General features: G+C 37.8%; 1 protein-coding gene across 1 annotated transcript; it reads right to left on the bottom strand.

The window, feature by feature from the left end:
- Positions 1 to 10,216: 10,216 nt before the first annotated feature.
- Positions 10,217 to 11,161, bottom strand: LOC140511006 (olfactory receptor 4C12-like). The gene has a single exon (XM_072619975.1). It carries the CDS (start codon positions 11,159 to 11,161, stop codon positions 10,217 to 10,219), a length of 945 nt encoding a protein of 314 aa, XP_072476076.1.
- Positions 11,162 to 21,734: the final 10,573 nt, after the last annotated feature.

The raw sequence follows: 21,734 nt of genomic DNA, 5'->3' as shown, positions 1-21,734 counted from the left end.
CTATACACAGGGATGAAAAACACATAGGTTCAAGTTGGTTTACATGAAATAAGAATCATAATGAACACTAGTGATTTTAGATTTAATAAACCATGTCTTCTCATAGCTTCTCAGGGGAACACCATTTTAAAAATGGGGTTGAGAAGGGAGGAGATAAGTAGGTTAAGTAAAAGAATCACTCACATTTTTCATTGGTAGGTTTCTGCCTAATCCATATGGCTCCCTCCACAAGCCCTGTCTTCAACTCTTGCTCCTAGACTACTGATTCATTCTTTCTTCATTCTTGGGCAGAAACTATATCCATAAGTTTCTTTCAGTAAACAACGTATCAGTAAGAACTGGCAGGAACCTCTACTCTAGCAGGAGTAGGAGTATGAGAAATGCATTTCCAATTCTTTCTAATGTCACCATATATTACATTTCAGGATATTTACAACTACATAAGTTATTGAAACTGTATTATAAGCAGACACACACTCCCATGCATGCACACACACATACACAGGTAAATACATGAAATAAAATCAATCTTCCAACAAGCACCACAATTAGGTCCTATACTCATAGAATCTGAAATGTGCAAAAGGAATTCAGAACCTGTTTACTGTCTAAGATTTCCAATGAGGCAATTATTTCTCAAGGAAAATAATTTGAAATAAGAATACTGTTATTTATACAAGATATTTCCATTACATAAACCATAAATTTACTTCTTTAAATCATTTGCCTTTAGTGTTCCTGGTGTCAAGTGTAAACTCTTTTCAACATTGCATCTCTTCAAATGGTGGAAGACACCTATCATGTCTCTCTTAAATACAATTTTCTTTAAGCTAAATATTCTCAGCTACTTGCCTCAGTTCTTGGCCCAAGATCTTTGTGTTCTGGCCTTTGCTTAAATATTTACCAGTTTTCAATGATTCTTTAAAAATAATCTCTCATAATTAAAGACAATTCTCCAGAAATGTTGTGGCCAATCATAGTTTGGCAGAACTAACATTTTCTAATTCTATGCTTCTCTTAATTCAAGAGAGTGCTTCATTTAATTTCTTCAATGCTATATCATCAAGCTAATGTATATCCAAGTTGAAGTTTATTAAAATGGACAACTATAGTCATTTCATCTAGCCATGTCTACCCTCATCTTGTATTTGTGCTACCTTTTATCTACAATAAAGTCCAAAGTGGTTTGAGGGCTTGTCATGGGATATACATCCGTAGATTACATGTGCTCCTCTCTTTCTGCATTCTCATTGACTGTAATACATCATGGCTGACCAGCTCTCTCATAATGTACTCCTTTGAAAATAGAATGATTTTTCAAATCAAGATTCATGCAGCTAGATGGTGTGACATCATTTCAATAAACAAATGAATAAACACATAAAAACAGGATGTCTTTTTAAAAATTGATTTTGCAAAAATACTACAGTACATACCAAAAGCTGAAAATGTTAGCTGAATGTCTCTACAAGAATATAAAAAGATACAGAAGTGGATATAGAAGTGAAAATGTGAAATACAAGATGATTTTATAGATAAGGAAATGAGCCTTGAGTGGAAAAAAATTTACCTAAGTTTACAATGCTCATTAATATTGGAGACAAGATTTGAATCCAAGTCTTTAGGATTCAATTTCTCTTTCTTGTAGTCATGCCTGGATTGTAGGGGGATCTACTATTTGGATTTGGGACTCTGTGGACTTAACGAAAAGATCTAAATTTTAAGAACACAAATCAGTGATCCAACACAGAAAAAATGTTGAGAAAAAAGTCAAAATTTTTAAGAGGAGAGAATTAAAGAAATTGAGAAAATGCTGCCATGAAAAATTACCTCAATCAGATAGTTCCACCTGAAGCAAATTATTTTCCAAATTTAATTTATCAGAATTCCCGTGTCCAGGCTTGAGATAGTTCTTTAGTCCTGGAGACACAGTCTCTCTCCCTTTCCATTACCCATAATCAGAAAGAGGATTGTGTGACGGGTGTCGTCATAAGTGTGGACCCTTCCCTCTGATATTAGCTTCTAAAATATACTCCTGAAACTGCTCAGACTTTTCTTCTCAACTCTTATCCCTCTAAAAGCAAAGGCAGCTTTAATTTTGACTTCGTTCAGAGTTGAAAGGATATTCTGACCTCTCAGCTCCTCCAAGGATTTGTAATTGCTCCTGGTAGGAGGAGTTGCCAAGGTAGCAGCAAAGCTGATTTAGCCCCTCTAACCTGTTTGTGCAGAGAGGTGGAATGGATGTGCAGATTTAGTCATCTGGTGAGGGATTTCTTATAGAGTGGACCGGGAGACATTCTGATGAGTGTTAATTGTTGAATTCTGTCAATGATTAGGCAGCAATCAGCATGGAGAATTAATGTAGGAGGAATTGTTTGTTTTTCTTTTAATGGGAAAATGTTATCAGAGCTTGTGAAAAAACAAAGCAAGGTGAACCAAGAGAACAATATGCAAAATGACTACAAAAATGCCACAAAACTTTACTAAATTTCAGTTTAACTCAGATTAATAGGAATGACCATTTGTGATTCTCATAAAGATGATAACATTTTCATCATATGTATGTGTACATGCATGTGTATGTGCATGTGGGTAAATAACTCCAGTGTCAAAAAAATACAAAAAAATTCTGTAGCAGGATGTTGGGGTCACATTTTTTTTAAGGTAAGTATGAGGTGTAGGAACAAAATTAGGTAACTGGATGGATACAAATGCATGGCATTTTAAAGAAAAGTGCTAACAGATCTAAAGTATCGTATAAAATAAGACTGTATGTAAAAGCTAAGGACAATTAAAAAACTTTTATCTGTTTCAGCTGTATTGGGAAAGGTGGTCCAAATCAATCAAGGAACAATCATTTATTAATCACCTACTGAGGGTCAGGTACTTTACTAGACACTTGTGATACAAAGACAAAGATGAACAGTCCTCAGCCTAATGAAGTTTATAGTCTATTGGGAGAAACAACATGCATGCAAATGTGTTGTTGATGAGTCACATTATTGTTGATGGAGCATAAGTATTTTGCTTGCTCTTTTCATGGAAGTTTGGGGTGACCTGGTTTGCAAAAGGGAGAACAAGCCACTGAAAACCTACCTGATATGGCTTATGTTTTAATGTTAAGATTGATCTGTTATTGTTGTTTGGTCATGTCTGAATTGTGATGCCATTTGGGATTTTCTTGACAAAGATACTGGAGTGGTTTACCATAGCCTTCTCAATCTCATTTTATTGATGAGGAAACTGAGGCAAACAGGGTTGCCCAGAGTCAGACAGATAGTAAATGTCTGAGGCTGGATTTGACCTCATGAAGATGAGTATTTTTGACTCCAAGCCCAGTTCTGTATTGACTTCACCACCCAAAAAGCCATTGCACCCAACGTGGGGCTACAGCTTTGAGATTAAGTGTCTTGCTCATTTTGAAGTACGCCCACATGGCTACGAAACTGCCTATCTTTTGATCCAGCAATACCACTACTAAGCCTGTGCTCCAAAAAGATCATAGAAAAAGGAGGACTCGACATGTACAAAAATCTTCGTAGCAGCTTTTTTTGTGGTGCCCAAGAATTGAAAATTGAGGGGACACCCATCAGTTGGGGAAAGGCTGAGCAAGTTCACGGCTAAATACATACTAATGTAATGAAATAATACTGTGCTATAAGAAATGATTACCAGGTGTATATCATAAAAACCTGAACTCAAAAACATGAAGTGACGCAGAGTGAAGTGAACAGAACCAGGAGAACATTATACAAAGTAAAAGCAACATCGTGAGACGATCAACTATCAACTTTGATAGACTTAGCTCTTTTCAGCAATACAATGATATGAGGAAATTCTTAACAACTCTTGATGGAAAATGCTGTCCACGACCAGAGGGAAAGATTATGGAGCATGAATGTAGATTGAAGCATACCATATTCTCTTGATGATGGCTGAAAGGGGGTTGGTGGTGAGACCACCACAAAGACTGGGGTACCAGGGGCACGCTGCCTGGAAGGAATTCGTGGACTCAAGCCTTGTTGAGGTCAAGATAAACCTTTATTACACTTTTCACTGGGCAATAGTTCTTAGGGAACCTGCAACGTTAGAGGGTACAGGTAAAGTTTACATAGGATATTCTATAGTGAAAAATGTGCCACACATGCTAACTAGGTGTTATGGGGGAGATTAGGGAGTGGTTAAGGAGTGGTCTGTTCTTAAAGGAACATGCGCTTTGGGTATCTTCTGCACAGGTGTTTTACCCAAAATTCATCAGGAAATAGCCCAAGTTGGGACTATGTGGAGGTGTGGTTTTAGGCCAGAAATGTCACTGTCAACCAACAGTCAGGGATGCCTCAGAAATAACAGGTTGCTTTCATCAATATCTTGTGAGACAAGATAAACGTAAGGGAGTATACTTACGTCTAACTATAGGATATATATGATTGGTTAGTGAGTAGCAAATGTTGTTATGACCCAGTGTAGAGCCAGTTAAGCCAGGACACAGCTGGCTGACACTAATAAATTCTATAGGTGCAGCTGGCTGCTGGAGTGGAAAGAGAGAGAGTGGTTGTTGCTGGGTCAGGTTGTGTCCTTCAGCTGGGGAGAAACTGCCTGGGACAGTGTTTTGAAGGTAGGGAGAAATGTGACTTTGAAAGAGGAATGTGATTTTTACAATTAAGGCTCAAGCACATGTATTGAAGCACCCCATCACTCTCTTTTGTTTTTTTGTCTTGTGGTTTTTACCTTTTGTTCTTATTCTTCTTTAATAACATAACTAATGTGGAAATGTGTTTAATATGATGGTGCATGTATAGTCTGTATCAGATTGCTTACCTTTTTGTGAAAGAAGGAGGAGAAAGAGGGAGGAAGAAGAAAAATTGGCACTCAATCTGATAAAAGTGAATGTTGGAAACTAAAACTAAAAAAAAACAACCAAAAAAGAGTCTTATGCTCTGCCACTGAGCTAGCTGGGCAACTTGTATATAAATAAGAATGTACAAATACATTTTAAAAGTACACTTTTTTTGAAGAGGAGTACACAATAAGAACAATAGAAGTCAGGGAATCAGGGGAAAAGTATTTTTTTTTTAGAAAGTCTTCTTATAGGTGTTATTTAAGCAGGAATTTAAAGAATCAGGACCCTATGTGACAAAGTTGCTGTGGGAATCTATTTAAAGCAAAGTGTACAACATGTACAAAGCTGTGGGGATGTGATATAGTGTTTCATTCATGAGGAACAGGAAGCCAGTTGAAAATTAAATATATTGTTGGGAGCTGCCAGAGGCAAATTTTCCCAACAAATGAAAAGGTCATTTCTTTGAGTATCATATCATTTATTAATAGGGCATGTGATGAAAGACAGGTCTATGGAATGAGTTCATTTGTGCCAAAGAGACAGAACTAGAGTCAAGGGTATCTTATATGCCTATGTGTGTCTTCCATCTGATTGGCTTGACAGTACATCATTGGGACCTCCCCTGGAAATCCTAATTGGTGGATATATTAATGACGATGTAGGCCAAGAGTTTTCAGCTTCTCCCCACCTTTGCGATGGGGGCAAGGCACTGAGATGTACCCCCCACAGATGTGTTCCTTCCTGCTCCTCTGTGACCTATAAGGAATTCTAATTGCTAGCTGAGAAGCAATGTGGCTTAGTAGATAGAATATCTGGCCTGGAGTCAGGAAAATTCCCCTTCATGTGTTCAAACTTTCTATGTGACCCTGGTCAAGTCATTTATTCTCTTGGCCTCAGTTCCTCATCTCTAAAATGAGATGGAGAAAGATAGGATAAACCAATTTAGTATTTTTGTGAAGAAAACCCCAAAAGCGTCACAAAGAGAGAGACATGACTGAAAAACAACATTAATCTTAACCAGAAAAACATAAGCCACCTGCAGCAGATTGCCAGGGGCTTTTTCTCTCTTTTGCAGAAGAGGTCACTCCAAATTTTAAGGAAGAGACCAAGAACAATGCTCATACCCCCGGGGGTGGATCTAATTCATCCTGGGTCCTTTTGACAAAGTAATAAAAGTCTGGGTCCCATTAGAGTAAGGCCCAGCCCAACCAATTGAGCAGATGCCTTGGGGGCTAGCAGTGATCACACCACATTGCTCCAGGAGGTCATGCCCTTCATACTTGGCCTTTTCAGGAAGTGGTATCTTGATGAAAAATGGATGGATAAATTCATAACTGCTTATTAATATAACTGTATAATATTAATTTCCATAACAGTAATGCACAATAAGGGTGGAAAGTTAGATTGAGGGTCAAGTTACAGAGCCCTAAAGATTAAACAGTGGAATTTATAGTTGAGACTAGAGACAAATGGAAGCATTTGGAATTTATAGAAGAGAAAAGTGAGATGATGTTCCTCCATTTTAGGGAAATCACTTTGCCGTTTGCATGGAGCATCAATTGAATAAAGGACAGACTTGAGTCAATGATACCAGCAAGAATTAATATAATAATAACAATGTCATTAATATTTCCAAAGTAACTGCTCCATGCCAGGCACTGTGTTAAGTACTTTTACATGATTATCTCACTTGCTCCTCCCAACAACACTGAGAGCTTGGTGCTATTATTATCCCCATTTTACAGATGAGAAACTGAGGGAAGCAGAGGCACAGTGACTTGCCCTGTGTCACACCAGCAGTTAAATGTCTGAGGCCTGGTTTGAATTCAGGGCTTCCTGACTCCAGGCCCATTGTTTTATCCAAGCACCTCTAGAGTAGATCAATGGATTAGATACAATGAATGTTGTGGAGATTAATGAAATGCAACATCTGGTAATGAATTGAGTCTATGGAGAGACCGAGGTGTTCGGGATAATCCACAGATTGTGAAGGTGGATTCCTCCCTTCACTCAAAATAGGGCAGATCAGAAACTAGATGGGTTGGTGGAGAGGAGATAATTCACTACATTTTGTACGTACTGTACTACGGATTACACTATAGAAAATATACACTTAATGCTCATACCCTTCTTCTCTATCTCCAGTTTATCCTTTATACACCTTGTTTCTATATAGGCAAGTTCCTGGAGAGAAGGGATTGCTTTTTGCTCATTGCTCTTCTCTCTTATTTGTATGCACAGAGCTAAGCACTCTCCCTGCCACATTACAGACGCTTGGGCCCTTTCTGTAAATGAAGGGTTCCTGGACATGTGTGTGTGTGATGGACACCTTTAGTGTCCCGGTGATTTCTATGGATGCCACCAAAAAAAGAAAAAAAAGGTTTAAAATAAAATTAAAAAAAATACGTAGGGTTACAAATAGAAGCCAAACATATAGTGGGAAGGAAGGAAACAAGAATTTCTTAATGCCAGGTACTGTGTTAAGAGTGTTACATATTTTACCTCATTTCACCTTCACAACAGCCCTTCATGGTAAGAGCTATTATAAACTATTTCCTGCTGAGAAAACAGAGGTGGATAGATTTCGAGGGAACTGTCCATATCCCACAACTGTTCTTTGTCTGAGGAGCACCAACCACATCAGGAAGGTTATATCTTTACTTGCAAGTGAATTGGATTGGCCAATAACAAGCTCCTGCCCAAGACTCTGTTTGTTATCCTTTGGGGTTTGATGGTTCAGAGTGATTGTAAATGAAACTTGATGATCTCCCCCTCCCAAATTATTTTTTTGAGTAGGTAAAAGATTCCTTCTTTTGCCTCATTTTTTACCTAGCCTTCATCACTGAATGAGTATAACATCAGACACACTGAGTCCTTGTGCCAAGCCTAGAGGCCTGTATTGGGCTACCTGAGTCTTTCTTACCTGTCCCAGGTCTTCGGTTGGCCAAACCGGATAAACGTATGAGAGAAAGGACGTTCCAGAGTCAAACAGGGGTTGAGCTTTATTTCAGGGTCTGGGTTACAAATGCAGGGGAGTCTTCCTTAGGAGGAAGAGGGGGAGATTTCCTAAGGAGGCTAAGCTTAAGGGATTGGAAGTAGAAGTACAAGCGGGGAGAGAGGGGGAAGGGAGAGAGGAAAGAAAAGAAGCGGAGCCCTACTTTTCTCTTTGGCTCCACACGTGCTAAGAGAGAGCTTTCTGGCTTCCTCAATCCTACTTAATCTTCAGCCACACAGTTTGCATCTCAATACCATGCTGTTAGGTAACTAGGTGTGCTCAAATCCGGGGACGACCTCGAGGGCAGGGAGACTCCACCCATCACGTATCTCCCGGGGAGAGGCGGAAATACCCGAGCTAGCTCAGTCTGACCTTCTCGAACCCCCGCTGTTCATGGAGGGCCTCGTAAGACTCTAAGATTTAGAAGTCCCACTTTTACCTGCCCGAGACTGTCCACACGGAATTGAGCTTCCAGTCCCAACATCCTTGGAAAAATGTTAACTTATAAAAGATCAAGGTGTCTTATAAAAGACACCTCCAGTCATCCTGATCTATGTCTTGCCACTGGACCCAGATGGCTCTGGAGGAGAGGGTTATGACTTCGCACAGCTCTGCCTCACTTAAATCCAAGTCCAGATCACACAGCTATTAAATGTCTGAAGCTCGTTTTGAACTCAGGTCTTTCCAACTCCAGGCCATGCGCTCTATCCACTGCCCACTCTAGTTGCTTCTGTTTATATAAAGCTGAAAATTTCCACCAGTTTCACAGATCCATTGATATCCATCAATGGACCTTAGGAAATGATTCCTTGTTCTGAATCCATTGACATTGTCCAAATATCAATCGTGCATCATATCTATCAATCATGTTTCCACTGCTACAAAATCAGCCCACCTACTCCCAGATGACATTCAGTTTTTTACTCCTTTTTCTCAGGTTCTCACTGCTAATAAGTTTCAGACTTCTCATGCTTAGAGCTTGTCTGTCTATTGTCTTTCATAACTCACAATTTGAGCTATTTAGAGATGATGATGTTTGAAGAATTGCATCCATATAACATTATTGGAATAACATTAAATGGATGATCTTGATTTCAGAATGCTGAAGTTACTCAAAGCTCTGTGTAGTTTCACAAAAGCATCTACTGTTTCCTTCCTCTCATTTTTTTTCAAATCTACATCCATAGTGTTTTTTCTCAGTAAATAATCTTATTTATAAAAAACTAACTGAGGTCAATTTACTAAAAGTTTGTCAAAAATAGAAGACTTATGATCTTGTGTAATTATGACAACAAAGAGGAGAACGAAACTTCAGTCACAGAATCTGGGAGGCAGTAAAGATGCTGTACACCATGTAGTCCAACGTTCACATCAGTTAACAGTAGATTTTTCCGTTCTATACATGAAGAAAATATCTCCACTTTTTTCATTCTTTAACATAGCAGTGCATTATAATACATTATACACATTCATTGAAGGTCATATGGAGGGCCAATTCTGCACAACTCAGTTAAGAAGCATTGTCAAAGAAAGAAATAAAGGTTATGCAATCACAGAGCCAAAACAAGTGGACAAACTGGTTTTTAGGGGAGAAAAAGAATTCTAGTTCAAAGATTGTCTGCAGATGAGTTTCAAAAATGGGGGAAAATCTCAATCAAATGGTCAGCTATCTTATCCAAATGTGACTTTGTTTAAATTTCTGATGTCAATAGTAAGGGAAATTCATGATGATTTTAAAAAACTCTCCATCAGTGAAGATTGGCACCCAAATCTGAAATTAATGGTTAGAGAGAATTGTATGGTGAGACTGAGATCTTAAGTGGTTTGCCTATGATCACATCCCATTTGTATGTCAAAAGAAGGACTTGAATTCAGGTCTTTCTAAAAACAAGGCCAGCTTCTGCTCTGTTCAGTATGAAGCTTAGGTTGTTGCTATAAGCATATAAAGCATTTGTATTTAATAGATGAACATTTAAAACATGAAAAATATTTACATATTTGCCTTCCCTAAATATATAACTAAAATGAAAAGTCAGTGTCCTTTTCATGGACACTATAAGATTATTCCTGGAATCTCAGTGTTGGTATAGCTAGATGGCACAGTAAATAGAGCATGAGCTCTGGACTCAGGAGGATCTGTATTCAAATCTAGCTTCCAACACTGATTTGCTGTGTCATCCTGGGCAAGTTACTTCACTCCAATTCTGAGAGACAGAGACAGAGACAGAGAGACAGAAAGAGACAGACAGACAGGCAGTAGACAGAGAGAGAGAGAGAGAGAGACAAAGAGAGGAGAAGTGGAGGGAGAGATGGAGGGAGAGGCAGAGGGAGAGTTGGAAAGAGAGAGATATGGAAAGACAGAGTAAATTTTGGTGTTCACCTTATTTCATGTTCAGCCCTTTTTTACATGAGATCATTCTTTGACTCCATAAATTTCTCATAGCAATCTTTACCTCTGTATTCCTCAAAGTATAGATTAAAGGGTTTAACATGGGGGTTATCATTGAATAAAAAACAGTCACAGTCTTATCAATAGAGAAGATGATCATTGGCCTGAGGTACACAAATATACAAGGAATAAAGAATAAGAGGACCACAGTTATATGGGAGACACAGGTAGAGAGGGCTTTGAGTCTCCCTTCCAGACTGCGAGATTTTAGGGAGGTCAGGATAACCACATAGGAAGCCATCAAGAGAAGGAAGTTCAAGAGACAGATGAAACCACTGTTTGCTGCAACAAGTAGACCCAAGGCATGAGTATCCATGCAAACAAGATTGAGCAAAGGAAATAAATCACACATGAAATGATCTATGACATTGGGACCACAGAAAGGGAGCCATATTGTAAGGAGAAGCTGTATTAATGCATGCAGAAAGCCTCCAGCCCAGGCTACCCCCACCAGAAGGCCACAGAGCCTATGGCTCATAATCATGGTATAGTGCAGAGGTCTGCAAATTGCAACATAGCGGTCATAGGCCATGACTGTGAGCAGGATGATCTCAGCACCACCAAAGAAATGTTCTGCAAAGAGCTGAGTCATACATCCATTAAAGGAGATGGTTTTCTTCTCAAAGAGTGAGTCAATTATCATTTTAGGGGCCAAGGAGGATGAACAGCAGCCATCTATGAAAGACAAGTATGATAGAAAGTAGTACATAGGGGTACCCAGAGTCTGGCTGGTGCTGATGGTGGTGATAATGAGCAAATTGCCTGCTAGTGTTGCCAAATAGATGAGTAAAAACACCACAAATATGAGTTTCTGCATCTCTGGATTCTGCGTAAGACCCAGGAGAATGAATTCAGTCACATTATTCACATTTTTCATCTGTATAAATTTGTAAGAAATAAACTGGTTAGAATTAATTCTCTTGATAAGAGATCATTACAATTAATTACGCTTGAAATTTAATGTTACTCTATTTTGTTATAACTTCTCAGAAAGATAATATTTGATGTGTAGTAAAAGACATAGGAAGGTGAAATTTTACCCATTCTTCCAATGGGTGAGTCACTCACTAGAATCAAGATGGGGCTAAAGAGGCCAGATGTAACAGAATCCATCATTCTTTTCACCAGTTTTTCTTCTTATACTGGTGTTTCATTTTCTTCTTTTTTCTGCTGTAGTTCTACCAATCAGGATCTTTTTGGGGGGGTGCAGAAACATTCAGCAAAGACATGACCTTGGGACACATACATCTGCTTTTTTCAAAGTCACCTTTATGTATGTTTTAATATGTTATAACATATTAGAACTATATAATACTTCCTTGAAACATAAATTCTCTCTGCTTTCTGTCTCTATCTCTTTCCATTTCTGTGTCCCTCTGTCTCTGTCTCTTTCATACACATACACACACATATACACACTATATCATAGAAAATACATAACAAGATGTCAGAATAATGGAATCTCAGAGTTCTCAGATTTTTTAGATATCTACCCCAAGTAGCCTTCTTTTTTATCTCTGCCTCCCACTCAAAAATCCCTCTACAACATATACGATAAGTGACTACTCAGGCTCTGTATGAATCCACTGCCTTCTAATACAGCATATTCCACTTAAGGATTTCTCTTTTTAATTTTTTTTTAATATATATCTCAGCCCAAATTTTCCTCTTTAAAATTTCATCTTTTGTTCTTTCTGTTGAGCAAAACTAACTGACCATTCATGTAAACGACCTTGAATATCCCACGAATGCTTTTTTCTTCAGGCTAAATGCTCCTTTCCTTCAATCACTTCTAACACCTGATAGGACTCTTGTAGTTCTCTCTACTTCAATCATGTTTTCTAAAATGTGGTGTCCAGAATTGGATTCACTTCTTTAGATATGGTTTGTCCATTTTAGTGTGTGGTAACAGGACTATCACTTGCTAGTTCTGGATCCTGTATCCTTACAACAAAAATTGCTTTTCTTTTTCAGTTGCCCTAGATACTGTTGACTCATATCAAATTTGAACTCCACCAAAACAAAACACTGACATTTTTATTTTTTCACATGGACTACTCTCTTTCCAGGTCCACCCCACCTTGTACTTGTGGAACTTATTTGTCAAAAATAATTCTAAGAAACTGAAAATATCTGTATCCTAAATAGATTCTCACAAGGAACAAGAGATTGTTGTCTCTGAAGATCTTCAGCGAGGAATAATATACTATCTATGAAGGTGAAACACTAAATTTTCTGATAGTTATAGTACTTGAGAAATTTTTCCTACATTGAGTGTAAGCAGAATTATTTTAAACTCATTGATTGCATATCTGTCATCTGAGATGAAAAAGAAAGGGATGGGAGACAGCCAGGAAAATTAGAATCTGCTCTGGTTTGGAATTCAATGAACCTCAGCTTGAAATTGAGGTCTAATATTTATAAACTTTTTGACTTAGATCTGGTTTCTATAACCATTCTAAAACTTAACTTCCTTCTCTATATGAGTTTAACATGAAAATCACTAATGTGCCATGTGCCTCTAAATTTAATTACAATCCAATTTTTTAATTCTTTTCCTATTCCATACTTAACATGTACCAAATAGCATGAAATTTCCATACATAAATTGAAACCCAAAAATACATGAAAATATTAATCTAGATTATATACAGCTCATTTTAACTTTTGACTATGTAACTTAAACATGTAACTTTAATTCTTTTAAAATATTCTTTCCTTAATTCAGCATTTAACTTTCAAAGATTTCCTGCTTGTTTGTATTTCTTTTTGATCTTTCTGTTTTCTCATGTTCATTTTGACATCTTCAGTGATCTTTTTCTCTTTATTTTCTTTTTAAAATAGTCATACTCTACTCCCATCTCCCTCAATTTTTTTTAAATAAAAAAATCTTTGTAACAATAAGCAAATTTTTGGGGAGTGGGGGAGCAACTAGGCCACTAAATCTACTTTGGTTTCTGGTCTTTTTGATCTTTGTTGCTCAGATCTGGAGAGCTGGTTATTAATGAAAATTTGCAGTCCATATTGTGTCCCAAATATGCTATGATCATCGACAAATTCAAACATTTTGCCCCAAAACAGACTGAATTTGGACCTTGGTTTACTTCATTGAATTTCTTGGATATGATTCCTCTGAAGATACATCAGTTACTTGTGAATTTGTCAGAATATCCAGAAGAATAATCTTTAAGAAGCAAGGGATCCTCAGTCATCTGTGAAGTGAAGACAGATGAGAGAGCACGGGAACATGGAAAAGCAAACATCCATCATCATTGGTAGGTAACTGTTTATGTGAGAAAGATCTAAGGGGTTAAAACAATATGACATAACAGACAAAATATAGCAACAAAAGATCTACCCCCTCAGGCTTCATTGAGAAGCATAATTACAAAATGAGATAGCTAATATTCTGGCTGATTTTTCCCCAATAAGAAGATATGTGGTTTTATGCCACATTTTGGGAAGGACATTGATAAACTGGAGGATGTTCAGAGAGGAAGATAAGATTGTAGAAAACTTTTTCAGACAATATTAGTATATGAGTACTCATATACTCATATAACTATATGAGTATTAGTTGAAAATACTAATATTTTTAACCTGGATAAGAGAAGAGTAGGATCTGGTAGTGTGGGGCAAGATGAGGGATTAGTATATGGATGGGATAAGAGACATTATGCTTGACAGACAAAATAAGGAACAAGAAATGGAAATTTCAAAGAGGTATTTTTGGAGTTATAAGGATGAATTTCCTGAAAATTAAAGCAACATGAAAGTGTAGTGACTTGCATTAAGAATAGTGAAATATCTAGTCACTGCCTTAAGCTAAGGCTCAACGACCATTTCTGCATTAGGTTGCAGATATGGATTTTTGATCCATTAGGCACTGGACAAGATGACCTCTGACTTTACTGCCAACCCTTATATTCTTTAAGGTAAGCAATTTTATATATACTCAAGGGCCTAAACAGCCTTTAGGGACATCATGACATAGCTGATAAAACACTGGACTTTGAGTAAGATCTAGGTTCAAATCCTGTCTTGTGTATCAACTTACTAGCTGGATGACCCAGAGTAAGTCACTTGTCCTCACTGGCCATCAGTTTCCTCATCCACAAAATGAGAAGAGTAGTTACTTAAGGTCCCTTTTTAGTACTAAATTCATATTTCTTCCATACCTCGGCTTAGCTCTATTTATTCATAATATAGTTAAATTCCTAAATTCCAATGACTAATTTCAGGACTACACGAAGACACTAAGTCTCTTTTAGTATTCAGATTCTACAAACACACTCTGAGGATAAAGAAATGTTTTGGGTATTTCATTTGGAGTCGGATGAGAACTAGATTTGAATTCTACCACTATCAATTACTAACTGTGTGATCCTGGACATGTCTCATAACATCACTGAGCCTTAGTCCTCTCACCCAAAGACAGGGAACATAATACCTGCAGTGTCTACAGGCAGGGGTGGGGAGCCTGTGACCATTGGCCACAAGGTCATCCCCCAGGATTCTATATCATAGGGATTCATGGGAGTTCATATACCTACACATATCCATGTTCATGCATGTGAATGCACAAACACATACATATATACATTTGTATGTGTGCATACACTCATAAGTATCAATAGTTATTTGTCACTATTAGAGGTCTGTTTAAGTATCATTCATAATTTGTTTTTATAATTAGGCATATTAAATTATTATGCATAACTACAGGTTTTGGCATTTACTGTGAAACCATAATACCTTAAATATGATCAAAGAATTGAAGTCAACAAGTCAAGTCATGACCATAAGCATTTTATGTGCTAGGCAATATGGGTCTAATCCTGCACAATCATCTGTCAATAGATTTGGAAGGATTAAATAGTTTGGCTAAAGTCACACAAGTAGAGCCACTGAGCTCAACAATACTCAGTACTAATAACAGTAAACAATATTCAGTACAATGCTGGGGTACAAAGCACCATCTATCTAGTGCAGCTGGACTAAGGAGTTGAGACCTACTTATTTTTATTTGTTTTTTTATATTTGCTTTGTTTTGGTTTTCCCCTCTTTCTGCTTTTATCCCTATGTTTTCTAGTGAGGCTGGTAATGTTCGCAATTGTTTTTTGAGAAGCGTAATTGATTTGAGTTCTGATCTTGTAATCATGAATTGAGGATTAAAATCCAAGTATGAGACTAAACTTATAAAAGTCATTTAAGTTATCCAAGCCTCTGTTTCCTAACTTGTAAGATGGGAATGATCATATATCACCTACATTATAGTTATTGTACAGAGAATCTTTTTGAAACCTTAAAATACTTTTCACACACCTATATATTAGTACGGAATGGAATCGAGATGCTGATGCTCATATGAAATGCACTTGCAGACTTTCAGTCTCCTCTTAGTGATGAAAAATAAATATTGACATATGACCTTGTTTCTTTTTTTCTTTTTTGATAAGGTTGGGGGAGTTACTTAGTTAAATCAGTGAAACAATGCAGTAGTTTGAGAATACCTCACTCTGTGCACTGTCATAGGTAACTGGTTCTTTCCACACATATCCTTTTGAAATAAATGTAAATGGATTTTGATTGTTTTTTTTCTTCCAAACATGAAATTGTAACCATAGATGTCATAAAATCAAGCTGACGAAATTAAACACACACACACACACACACACACACACACACACACACACACACACACACACACACACACACACACCCTACAATTCTAAGGAAAGAATTCAAATAAATATTAGAAACTGAAAATTTTGGGATTGTGTTTTGGGGAGATGGAATTATAGATTGTGAGGTGGAAATAGCCTTAGAGATGATCAGTCCCAAAACTATCACCTTGCAGAGGGAGTAACTAAAGCACTGGAAATGCCTTTTCCAGGGTTACATAGCTAGCAAGTATCTGAGGTAGAATTTGAACCTAGGTCGTTTGATTCAATATCTCATTTTGTCCACCAGTTTCTACTGGATATTCACTCTCCCAATGCAGTGTGTTCAGCACCTTCATCATTATATGTGGAACAGTCATAGATATAAAGATTTAAGATTAAACATATTTCAGAGCAGCAGAAAAAAAATTATTGGTCCCATCCCCCCCTCTCTCCCCACACACATACCTTGTCTTCTTTTCGTTTTTTTCCTCTCTCTCCCTGCCCCATCTATCTGTCTCTCTCTGTGTGTTTCAAAATTTCTCTCACTGTCTCTCTCTGTGCCTGTGTATTTGTGTCTCTCTGTGTGTTTCTGTGTCTCTGCCTCTCCTTCTAACAATATCTTTCCCATTAAAAAATTCTGGGAAAAATACTTAAAATGCCTAAGATTTGAAAAATTTCCAGGTTTAACTCTGATAATACAAAATATGTATTTAAAACTGAAAAAAAAAGCTTTAAAATTAGATTTACAGGTACCATGAAAACAGCAGTGGTTTCAACATCCTTGAATTAGACATTCCCTCTTGAAGTCAGCTCCTCAAATGGTATTTCTCTGCTAATGCCCAAGTCCAGCTGGGAGATGTTCCTTTAATCTTTGCCATGCAGATTCCTTCCTTTTCCATTACTGTTTAACCAGGAGTAGAGGCAAGGAAAACAAAGTACAGCTACCAGTGGGAGACCCTGCTTTCTACAAATGGTTGTATCAAGGCAACTTTTCAGCCAACATTTTTCAATTCTTTTCTCACTGTAGTAGGAGACTTAATGTGAACTGCATTCACTGTAGGGACTGGGTAACATATTGGCCTCTTATCTCTTCTGAGGATTAATAATTGGCCCTATTAGGAGGCTATGCCAATGCAGTCCAACTATTTGAACTCTTTAAATCTGTTGGTTTGTAACAGAACAGATTGAATGGTCTCAAGAGGGGTTTGTAGTAAATCTGTTGGCATATGAATCTGTGGCTGGAAGTTCGTCTGTAGGGTGAGTGGCTAAATTCTGCCTAGGATTAGGTGTAGTGATAATAATTATGCTAAGATGAATTTAGAGAAACATTAAAAAACTGTCCCAACTTGTGCAGAGCAAAATAAGCACTCAACACAGTAGAAGTGATTCTTCCTCCTCCTTCTCCCACTTCCTCTCCTTCCTCTCTCCTCCACCTTCTCTTCCCTTTTGTTTTTCTTCCAAAAACAGCTGAGACAATTTACTTTCTGCCCTGTGCAGCTTTCATTTTTTTATTTCCTCAGACATAACTGGAAAAAAGAGCGTCTTCCAAAGCACATTGTGTTTTCTGTGGATCTACTAGCCTATGTCTTCTAAACTCTACTCATGCCAGCTTTCATTGAATAGCCAGTAAAACCCCCATCCTGAACGTGGGGTTCACTGTTTAATTCTGATGGAACACAACAAGTATAAATAGCATGTTTTTTTCTGTTCCAGCCAGAAACTCTACTTCAAAGATCTTCCCCACCCAGATCAATCCTTGTGTGATGGAAATTGAGCCATATTTTGTGTCATTTATGACCTAGCCCTTACTTATTGAATGGCAATGACCTTAGACAAATTGAGACCTGTGCAAGAACTAATTTAGAAAGGCCAAGGTCACCCACTGCATCCTGAGCCATCACTGGTTGTCTTGGCCTTTGTCTGGTTACTGGACTTTGATGACTTTGGAGAAAACAGTGAGGCTGATGACTCTGCACAGCTCTGCCTCACTTAAATCCAATCCGCAGACAAGTCAAGATATCATCCTTGGGATGTCAAGTCTTTTTGGAAAATGAAGGCCAAACAACAACAACCATACAAACTCTAAATAAATTTATTATTATAAATTGCCTTGGTCAAATCTATTCCCATGTGGCTCTCCAATTGTGAGCTCCATGGCCAGAAATTTATCCTGGTTTATTGGTAAAATAGTCCAAGGTAATGGAAGAAAAGAGGTCTTTCTGCTTTTTAAAGATATATAATTTCAGTAAATCATTTTGCTTTGTACTAATTCTGTCCTCCGACATCAGCCAATCAATCAGTAACCATTAATAAAGCATTTACTAAATGCCAAGGATTGGGTAAAACACTGGGGATGTAAATAATAAAAGGAAAAAAATAACACCTTCCTTCAAGAAGCTTATATCTAATTGGGAGATAATAAGAACATACGTAGTATTATATATCTATAAGTGTATTGACACACACACACACACACACATTACAGGTAAAGTAACAGATGGGAGGGAAAAGGAACTGTGGAGAGCAGGAAGGCTGCCTAGAGATGGATGCTTTTCAGTTTTCTTGAAGGAAGAAGCCAGGATTTCAAAAACATGTAGTTGAATGAGGAGATAATTGCAGAGGTGGGAGATATTATATACAGAATTTTAGACATGGGAGAGATGGGAAGTAGAGTGACATGTGTGGGAACCAACAAGTTAGCCAGTATGGCTGGACCTTAGAGAGTGTGGAGGGAAATAATGCTTAAGAAAACCAGGAAAATAAGCTAAGTCATGAAGATCTTTAATTTTCAAATAAATGACCTTTTAATTGACTTTAAATATTTAATGAGTAATCACTGGAGAATGCATTGAAGGGGGTAGAGGGGACATATGCCTTCAGAAAATCATTTTGCATTTTGGTGGAGGCTGGAATGGAGTAGGAATTGAAGTGTATTTGAGGCACAGGGATCATTTCAAAATTTATTTCACCAAAAACAATAGAGATTCAAGAAAAATAAACAAACGCAGCCACCAAGGACAAGAATAACAGATAAGAAATAATTTAAAAGTACACAAGTAGAAATAGAAGTTGAAAAAAAAACTGATGGTGCCGAAACAGACATAAAACATGTGGACTCAGTTATCCGTTTTGCCCAGCCCAGCCCTGCTTGTTAAAGAGTGTTGGAGGAAACTGTGGTAGGGAAAGAGATACCAAATCTGCAGTTCTCTGTATCACCTCCTTTTGTCAAGTAAATTAACAAGTAAATCTTGGGAGAGAATTGAGATGCAATGGCCCAAGCCCTTTTGTTGAGGTGGACCAGGATGAATTGTCTTAAAGTTACCTACAAAACGTAACTGGCCCACCTTGAACTTTAGTGATCTTCAGTGATCAGCCCACCCTTGTATTGTTGACATAGAATTGCTAATATAATGACAAAAATTTTAATACAAATGTAACATGGACTGCCACTCCCTTAGATGGTCCTTGGAACTTCAGAATTTAAGATGTCCTTACACATCTACTCTTAAGATATTTATTCTTGATTAGTTTGAGCTGCAGCACACCCTAGGTCTTTCCACTCCAGGTGCCTTGTGGGAGAGCCCAGCTCAAGCTGGAACTAAGCTTCTAGTTCTTTGCCCCCTCTCATCAGGATTCGTGGCATAAATGCAGTTTGGGGTAGTGGGAACCTCAAAATTTAAGGGTATAGGATGGTTCACCATGAAAGAATTTAAGCATTTGAGTCTTCTTTCAGTCATAGCAGCAAGGTTTATTTGTAGCACCAATAGAATAGGCAAGATTCCTAATGAACCTGCACTTGATGATTCAAACTTATATACAAAAAAGGAACAGTGAAAAGATCTGAATGCAATTAAGGACTGGTAAATAGCCTGGGTTAGGTCACATGGAGACAGTGAAAGGAGTTATGTTAAGCTAATTAGGTGATGTAGTTGTACTGGGTTTGGCCAGTTGTTTTGCGTGGAGGCACCAGTGATTTGGGTTGCTGAAATATATGGGAAAATGTGGGGACTGGGTTACTTTCAAAAACATGGTTTATTCCTTTTAGGGGTTCAGCTCCCATCACCCCATCGTTTCCCCCTCAAACAAATGGTAACCAAAATATTTTGGTATAAGGGGCAAAGTTATCTACTTCTGAAACTGTTTCCTGCTCTCAAGGGGCTTAGTTTAGAGGTATTCCTGCTTTAAGAGAGTCCCAGGGAGCAGGTTTACTGGAACTGAGCACAGATTGCATTCAGTGAATGATGGTGGGGGGAGGGAAAGAACAAGGGTTGGTATCCACTGTTTGCTACTAAATGTAGGGGAATGGCCCATAATCTTGAAGACAAAAATCTGACAAGCAAGTTTAATGTGTAGGGCCCAAATATGGGGAGAATTAAAACTGATATCGGAATGGGGAAAAACAAAGAAAGCAAGAACCCCAATTAGAATCATTCACATTTCACATACAGGATAATCTGATTTTGTTACATTCCCAAAAGTTTCTACTCTGGTTCCAAGTTCTTTAGGGGGGTCAGATGCTATTGGGATTCAGTTGTATAAAGGAAAAATAAGTAAACAACATTCTTGCATGTAAAAGTTTTCCACCCTTGGGTTCAAAATTTATAGATATAAATTTGCCAGAGACTAAGTTTTCCTCCAATTATAACAAATGTCTTGGAATGATATCTAAGTAACGACTAGGTCAAATATCCATTCTTTTCTATAGGTTACCTCACTCTAAGAAAATTGACTGCATCGAAACTCTCTTCCCCAAACAAAACTGAAGATGTTTCTGATTTAATTTCAATAATTAATAGTAACACCCAGTTACTATTAACATATAGAAAGGAATATAATATTAGGTTGAATAGCACAGATCTTAAAAACACATTTTATTATCCCTTCAAGATTGAAGCACAAATACAACCTGTGAGTGAATAGCAGCTCCTCCCTTTCTCTCCCTTCTCCTCCCCTCTCCTGTCCTTCCTTTCCCGGGCTACTCTACCCAGTGGAAGGTACACTTCCATGGTGAAAAGATACCTTTTCTTTTGCTTTGGGTTTACTGGCTACATTTCTTGCTCAAAGACCAAGCCTTGAACCTAATTGACTGAAGAGATCATAGATTAGACAACAGGTTCCTGCCCACCTAGCACAGAGTGAATGTAAATAGTGAGTAGTAACTCTTTCCCTTTTACCCAAGAACTCTGAGGGTCTTCCCCTCCAAGTCTGATAGTTATGTAATTTTTTTTTCATCTTTATTAAAAGCAGCCATCCCATGACTTACTACTTAAAGAGGCATATTTAATGAATGGGTGTATCTCACTGGCTCTAGCTTAGTATTTCTATATGAAGCCTTCTTAAATATTAACGCCAAGAAAACACAGGTGCTCCATCAGTCACCCCCACACCATCCACGCATGGAACCATCGGTTACAACAAATGGAGAAGTTTTGAATGCTGTGGATAAGTTCACTTACCTTGGTAGTGTACTTTCCAGGGATGTACACATTGACAATGAGGCTGATGGATGCATTGCCAGAGCTAGCTCAGTGTTTGAGAGGCTCCAAAAAAAGGTTTGGGAGAGAAGAGGTATTCGACTGATTACCAAACTATGGGTCTACAGAGCCAATGTGCTGACCTCATTGTTATATGCTTGTGAAACCTGGACAGTCTACCAGCACGATGCCAGGAAACTGAATTGCTTCCATTTGAACTGTCTGAGGAAAATTCTGAGGATCACTTGGCAGGATAAGGTACCAGACACTGAAGTCCTTGTCTGAGCTTCTGAAGTCTTTGCCAAGTATT

Source organism: Notamacropus eugenii, chromosome 6 (genome assembly GCF_028372415.1).
Source record: "Notamacropus eugenii isolate mMacEug1 chromosome 6, mMacEug1.pri_v2, whole genome shotgun sequence".
Taxonomy (NCBI): domain Eukaryota; kingdom Metazoa; phylum Chordata; class Mammalia; order Diprotodontia; family Macropodidae; genus Notamacropus; species Notamacropus eugenii.
The sequence above is the reverse complement of the archived record's forward strand: the minus strand, read 5'-3'. Positions and strand labels throughout refer to the sequence as shown.